Here is a 7807-nt window from a genome sequence, read left to right on the forward strand (position 1 = left end):
AATTATGTTCATTTTTAATATTATTAATTCTAATTTTTATTATTAACCATTAGATTAATAAATAATCATTATTAATAACAATAATATTTTTAATTAGAAATTATTTAAAAATTTCCTTACTAAGCTAAAACCTATTCGAAAATTTAATAAATAAATAAATAAAATTGTACCAAACATATATTATAATAAATATAAAAATTAATACAGTATTCCTAGATTAAATTTTTTTTAATTATGATGACGGAAGTTAAAATAGATCGATCGATCGGTACTGCGAATGGGGACTAGGCGAACGACGGGCTAGGGTTTGCAGGTGGATCAGTAGGGAAGGCTGGGAGAAACGAGCGCAGGGGAAAGAGAAGGGGAAATCGGGGTGGAGCAAAAGTGGTAGCAAGTAACCCTAGCGCAGGAGCGGAAGCTTTTATTTCAGATCGTGCTGAGGGCAAAAATGGAAAATCGACAAGGGAGGGGAGAGATCCCCTCCTACAAGAACATTGTTGCAGGAGAGGCAAGCGGCAGCGGCAAGCAGAATGATGCCAGAGAGAATAATGAAGAAGCACCAGTGATGGGCAAGCGTTGACAAATGAAGACTGGAGGAAAGTGCCTACCTAGGGCTCAGAAAAAACCTAGATACGTAATACCCAACAACAAGCTGGAGGAATACAACAGCTACATGAAAGACCATGCACTGATCTGCAAGTTCGTTGGGTATTGGCCTACTGAAAAAGAACTACACAGGTGGATCTACCAAAGGTGGAGGCCAAAAGGGCACATTGAGCTGAAACTAAGAGCAAAAGGGTTTTTTACAGCCATATTTGCGAATCTGGGGGATAAAGAGAGGGTTTTTGAGGAAGGGCCATATTTCATGAACAATGCAGGACTGCTCATGAAGTACTGGGAAGAAAGATATAATCCTGATAATGAAAAGATGCTGGAAGCCCCGATCTGGGTCAGATTGTTTGGATTACCAGTGGAATTTTGGGATCCTGATATTATGGAGGGAATAGGCAACACAATTGGTGCTTTTGTCAAGGTAGCAGAAGCAACGAAAAAAGGCAAGTATACATCTTATGCAATATTGTGTGTATACATGAATATAGCCGAACCTTTGTCGGAATACATAGAACTGGAATACCATGATGAAGTATGGCAACAGCCATTAGATTATGAGCATAACCCCTTCAGATGCAGAAAATGTCATGAATATGGTCACCTATATAGACAATGCCCTTTAAACAAGGAGGAAGAATACACAAGGAAAAAAGAAGAACAACAAAGGGAAGCAGAGAGAACTGAGGAGACAGACAAGGGTTTCCAACAGGTTAATAGAAAGAAGAAAGCGGGTAAAGAAGGACTAAGAGCGCAGACACAAATGAAATCACTGAGCATTGAATGTCAGAACAAGTTCAAAATCCTCCAGGAAAATAGCGAAGAGGGAGAGGACAAAGTGGTAGAGGAAGAAGATCCAGAGAATGAACCCATGGAAATAATCAAGGAAACCAGAGAAAAAGACACTGGAGAAAGAGTAATGAATGAGGGGGAAACAACTGAAAAGATAGAAATATTAGATAACCAAACCCAAATGGAGACGAAAAGCCAGAAGGAGAATGAGGAAGAGGAAGAAAGAATTATGAGACAATTAATTCAAGAATGGAAAAACTTGGATGAAAGATTTATACCAGACAGTCAAAAACAATTATATAAGGATGCATTTCAAAAATATAAAGAAAGAAATGGGGAGAATATGGATAAACAGGATACCACATCAGGAGAACAGGAAAGAGGTCAGATGGGAATAGGCGGGGCTGGAAAAAGCAGCAGGAAAAGAGGGAGGAAAACAATGAATGAAACGATCCAAACAGTTGGTGAAGTATTGATAAACTCAGGTAAAGTGATACCTCTGTCAGAGGTATTTTTCCACTCCTCCAAAAGTTTAAAATGATTATTATCAGTTGGAATATTAGGGGTCTGAATAGTAAGGGTAAGTAGAGATATATGAAAGAGAAGCTTAAAAAAGACAGACCAAGTATTATGATCCTACAAGAGACAAAAATCACCATGCAGCAGATGGAAGGAATAATAAAAAACAGCAAACTCCAATACGAAGTCATGGGACAAGATGCAATCGGATCAACGGGAGGCATTGCAATATTGTGGAACCCAAACGAGGTAATTTTTAAGAGTTGGACCAGTATGACCAGAATCCTCACAGGCGCAGGAAGAATAGCGGGGACGAAGGAAAGGGTCATCATCTCAGGGGTGTATGGTTCTCATACTCCGGGAGACAGAGAAAATTTTATTAAAAATATGCAAGCAACTCGAAGACTACATCCGGAGACAGCATGGATTGTAGGAGGAGATTTCAATTTAATCCGGTCCCTAAAAGAGAAAAAGGGAGGTATAAGGAAAATAGATCAATATATGGAAATGTTCAATGACATGATAGATGGTCTGAGCTTGGTTGATTTACCAACTATCAACGGAGTTTATACATGGAATAATAGGAGAGGGGGAAGGAATCAGATAGCATCCAGATTAGATCGGTTTTTAGTATCAGAAACAATTATGAACAGAGATGTTTTCATAGAAGCAAAGATCATGCCATCTCTTGGCTCAGATCACTGGCCAATTAGACTGGAAGTGGATATTAAGAATAATCTTGGCAAGAAGCCCTTCAGATTTGAAGCTTTTTGGCTTAGAGACCCGGAATTTATCAAAAAAATGGAAGAATGGTGGATGCAAAGCACAGTACAGGGAAAAGGAAAAATGCATACCTTCCAACTTAAACTTAAGGAGTTAAAAGGAAGGATAAAGAAATGGAACAAGGAAGAATTTGGAAACAGCATGGAGGAAAAACAGAAGCTGGAAGAAGAAATGGAAGCTTTGCAACAAAGGATAATAATTGAAGGGAGAACAGAGGAAAGTAGCAGAGAATAAGGGATAATTCTACGGAAACTGGAGGAGAGGAGAAAGCAGGAGGAAGTTTTATGGAGACAGAAATCTAGAATAAAGTGGCTTAGGGAAGGGGAAAGGAACACAAGATTTTTTCATCAAGCAATGATACAACACAGGCAAAGGAATAGGATAGTTTCTATTAAGAACGAGAGTGGAGAGAGGATTGTTGATCAGGAAGGTATTGAAAAAGTGTTGATGGAACACTACAAAGGAATATTGACTGAACCCCACAAGGACAGGTCTGAAGCTATAAGGGAAATTTGCACGGCCATTCCCAGGATTGTAACTGAAGACCAGAATAGAGCCCTAATGAGAGCAGCTAGTTTGGAAGAGGTGGAGGAAGTGGTGATGAACATGAAGAAGGGCACAGCACCAGGACCGGACGGCTTTACGGTGGATTTCTATCAAGCGGGCTGGCACTTTATGGGAAAGGAGATTCTGGACCTGATAGAAGAATCTCGGATAAATCAAAAGGTATGGCCAGCCATTAACTCTACCTTTTTCACTTTGATTCCTAAAAATGACAATTCAGAGGATGCTAAGGGATTCAGACCCATTGCCCTTTGTAATGTTATCTACAAAATAATTGCTTCACTGATGGCCAAAAGACTGAAACCCCTGTTAGACAGATTAATATCCCCTAAACAAACTGGTTTCGTAGAAGGTAGACAAATTCTAGATGGCCTTGTGGTTACTCAAGAAGTGATTCATTCACTGAAGGCAAAGAAGCAAAAAGGAATGATGATCAAACTGGATTTGTCGAAAGCTTATGATAGAATCAACTGGCAATACTTGGAAGAAATCTTGGGAAGTTTCGGTTTTGGTAATAGGTGGATAAAGTGGGTTCACAGTCTTATATCAACCCCAAATTTTTCAATATTAGTCAATGGAACTCCCTCAAAAACCTTTAAGGCATCTAGGGGAATAAGACAAGGTGATCCCCTATCTCCTTTCCTATTTATTCTAGCAGCAGAGGGTCTGGGTAGATATCTTAAAAAAGAAAGAAAAGCAAACAAAATCAAAGGGCTAAGACTATGGGGGAATGAACTGCCGATAACCCATCAGCAATTCATTGATGATATCATGCTATTTGGAGAGCCAACCGTAAAAGAAGTGAGAAATCTGAAGAAGGTTTTAGACTTATTCGTGGAAGCATCTGGGATGGAAATCAATAAGGAAAAATCTTGCACCTTTATATTTAATACCATGGAGTCAATCAAAATCCACTTGACCAGGATGCTAGTTTTTAAGCAAGGGGAACTCCCAACGAAATACTTGGGAAATGTACTGGATTTCAACTCTAAAAGACAGAAAAATTGGCAAGGAGTAATAGAGAAATTAAAAAACAGAGTGGCTAATTGGGCCTTCAGAACTCTAAATATTGCTGGAAGGATTGTTTTAGTGAAATCAGTGTTGCAGGCAATCCCCATATATCCGCTATCGATCATGGCAGTACCTCAAGGGGTTTGCACCAAGATCAGAGAAATCCTGAGGAAGTTCATCTGGGGAGGTTCGACCCAACAGAAGAAGTGGGCCTTAGTATCATGGAAACACCTGACGAAACGAAAGGAGGAAGGAGGCCTGGGTCTGCGCGATCCGGATAAACTCAACAAGGTGCTCGGTGCAAAACTTTGGTGGCGATGGCTAAGAGGGGGCAATGACCTATGGAAGGCACTATGGAGGCACAAGTACAATATGCCAGACACTACGGAGGATATGTATCGGATGGAGGAAACCCCGAAAGGCTCGGCAATCTGGGATCTAGCTCGACAAAATCGTGATATAGTAGAAAAGAATGCTTTCTGGGAAATTCGAGGAGGAGGGGAGGCCAAATTCTGGGACGAGAAATGGCAGCAAAGAGGGAAAATGAGCAGAATACAAAAAATCCAAAACATACAGGAAAAAATAGGGGACAACCGTATATACGTCAAAGATTATTGGAAAGAAGACGAATTGGATGGAATCTGGCGGAAATGGACAACACCAGAGGAATGGGGTATCGAGATAGATCAAGAGCAACAGGAAGCGTTCATGGAAGAGGTAGAGTCCAGGAAAATAAAAGCTCGAACGGGTAGGGATATCCTCAGATGGGGGAATTCAATGAAAGGATCCTTCACGGTCAAGGAGGCATACTATCTGGCAGACCAACAGGGAACCAATGAAGAAAACCAAGATTGGAAGGTCATCTGGGGTAAAAACTGGTGGCCGAAAATTACCTTATTCGCTTGGCTAGTAGCTAAGGGCAAGATCCTGACGTGGGATAAACTTCAAAAGAAAGGTTTCAGTGGGCCTTCAAAATGTTATCTGTGCAATAAGGAAGCTGAAACTCAAGATCATCTGTTAATCAAGTGTGTATATGCCAGGAAGCTATGGATGGAAACCGGAAAACTATTCCAGAAACTTGAGAGGTCCCCGAGAGAAACAAATGAAGTGATTTTTCATTGGCAGAAGGAAAAATTCCAATGTAAAGTAGTCCGAAAGGCCTGGGATCTCCTTACAGGTTTTGTGATTTGGATGGTATGGAAAGAAAGGAACCGCAGAGTTTTCCAAGACAAATAAAAAAACTCGGAAACAATATGGAACAGAGTAGTGAGCTTAACAAGAGAATCAATTCTGGTAGAGAGATGGGACGCAGATGATTGGAAAGCAGATCAGGGAGAGGAACAAATTTTAAAGTACCTAAATTTGAAATATGAAATGGTGCATAATAAAAAAATTGACAGAATTAGTACGAGACCTCAAAGCTATGACAAGTTTGCATACCCCAAAGAAAATTTTATGAAGTTAAACTTTGACGGGGCATCGAAGGGAAACCCAGGCAATGCGGGATTCGGAGGAATTTTCCGAGACAGTCAGAGAAACACCAGATGGATCTATGCAGAATGGGGTGGGGAGATGACAAATAATGAGGCCGAATTATGGGCGATTCATCAAGGTTTGAGAATTGCGATTCGAAATGGCTATAGAAACCTGGAAATAGAAGGAGACTCTCAGATAGCAATCGAAATCCTAAAGAAACTTAATAACGGGAAGAACTGGGAGCAGGTCACCAATAGCTGGCGAACGGCAGGGATTGTTCAAGAAATGGCGGATCTTCTACAAAGAATTGACTATAAAATCTTTAATCATGTGAAAAGGAATGGAAACTGAGCGGCAGATTTCCTTGCAAATTGGGGTTGCAAAGGTCGAAACGGCAAGATAGACAATCAGTGGAGAACGTTGCGGCCTAACAGAGAATGGGAGGAATTGGCCGGTATTATTAATTATGACCATGAACAAGCAACGAATGAAAATAATGAGCAAGCAGCAAACGAGAATCAGAACATTCGTGCGACGGACAGGTGAGATGGATCGGCAATCCCAGAAATTTAATGAGTGTCAGTCAAGGCGGGGAAAAGATATAATGGCCAGGCAAGCTACAGTACAATAGAAGTGTGCGACGACAGGTAAGAGGCAACCACCACACCGCAAGATAATAAACGCAAGTGATCGGAGAGGAGGGGAAAACGGTATGTCAGAATCCATAAATGGAAATGAGGGAAGACGGATAATTGATAGGAAAGGCAGAGGGCAAAGAAACAGGTGGCAGCGGAAGGACAAGTTGACAGGTAAGCGGATTAGAGCAAGGATGAGTATAAACGGGAGGCAGCGAAGGAATCGACAACGAGGAAACTGCTTAGAAATTCAGAGAGTGAGGAGAGGAAAGGTGGTGGAGAACTGGTTCAGAGCAAAGTTGCCCCGAAAACTCACTGAGGACGCTATGGAAACCAGGAAGAGAGCTAGGGCAGTAGAGGAACTGGAAGCCGCGGAGCACAGAGACAGGGACAGAAAAGGCAAGGCGGTAGCGAAGGAAGAGACTGTTGAGGAGATATATGAAATATACGATGATTCTGAGGATGAAGAGGATCGGCAAGATCAATGCAGGCAGGGTAAGGAGCGAAACAGAAATGTAGAAGGCTGCGATACCCAACAAACCAGTGACGAGCAACTAGGACAGCGAGAGGGAAAGGCAAGGCAGAGCGGCAGACAGAGGGGAAGAAGAGGTGCGAGAAGTGGGCTGGAACCGAGCAGAAGGAGAGGCAGAGGAACGAGCACATACCGAGGAGAAAGGGGAGGACGATAGGGGCAGAGAGGGAGACCGGGTAAAAGGACAAGCCGGTCATTGGATAAGAAAATTCAGCAAGCGGAGAAGGCATATAATCAGAACACAAACCCAAGAATTAGGAGAATTATCTAGAATATGGAGGAAGACGCCCTTCAAGCTCAGTCCGACTCGGAGATGGAGGATTGGGAGTTTTTACTCCACGACCCTGGCAACACCAGGGGTAGAATGTCTCTATGCAATAAGTCATTACATATCTGTTGGGTGATGAAAAGATTGCTGGCTAAAGCTTTGGAACAAGCTGCAATAGAGATGGCTGAACTGGCGCAAGGAGTCCCCAACCTCAGGAGGGAGCTGAGAATCATTCAGATAACACTGGAGATGCAAGAGAAGAAGATTGAGGAGATTCAGCAAATGATAAGGGAAGGACATCAGAATGCAAAGAAGGAGACTAACCAGCGACCAGAGGCAGAAGCAGATTAAATATAGATATGTATTAATTCTGATGAAACTGCATAGTATAGATAATTTCAGTTTGTTTCAAGTAGTAGAAGAGGAAAATAGATATATGCATGTAAGTAGAATTATAAACCTGCAAGACTGGTTAGTGTATTTAGCTTGGATAATCAAACTATGGATTTTCTATTTTTGGTCGGCCATTAAGAACTTTAGGTGGCCAAAATACTCGGTTTCCCCAAGAGGGCGAGTTGAAGGCAACCTTATTCATACTGTCTATTTTTTATTTGAAGT

At 41.5% G+C, this 7807-nt stretch overlaps 1 protein-coding gene across 1 annotated transcript; it reads left to right on the forward strand.

Annotated features, from left to right (window-relative positions):
- Positions 1-583: 583 nt before the first annotated feature.
- LOC149202277 (uncharacterized) lies at positions 584-6105 on the forward strand. The gene is made up of 3 exons (XM_089401537.1): positions 584-1525; positions 3130-5472; positions 5764-6105. The coding sequence occupies exons 1-3, from the start codon at positions 584-586 to the stop codon at positions 6103-6105; spliced, it is 3627 nt and encodes a 1208-aa protein (XP_089257663.1).
- Positions 6106-7807: the final 1702 nt, after the last annotated feature.

The sequence above is a fragment of the Pinus tabuliformis genome, chromosome 2_1 (assembly GCF_031772625.1).
Source record: "Pinus tabuliformis cultivar Carrire ecotype Pingquan chromosome 2_1, CPIR1, whole genome shotgun sequence".
Taxonomy (NCBI): domain Eukaryota; kingdom Viridiplantae; phylum Streptophyta; class Pinopsida; order Pinales; family Pinaceae; genus Pinus; species Pinus tabuliformis.

Bases quoted from the DNA above. Each gene is read 5' to 3' on its own strand.
- LOC149202277 (XM_089401537.1), top strand. From the start codon at position 584: ATGAAGACTGGAGGAAAGTGCCTACCTAGGGCTCAGAAAAAACCTAGA. The intron at 1,526-3,129 runs GTAATGAATGAG...ATTGTTGATCAG, and splicing joins AAAAAGACACTGGAGAAAGA to GAAGGTATTGAAAAAGTGTT. The intron at 5,473-5,763 runs GTATGGAAAGAA...GGGGCATCGAAG, and splicing joins CAGGTTTTGTGATTTGGATG to GGAAACCCAGGCAATGCGGG.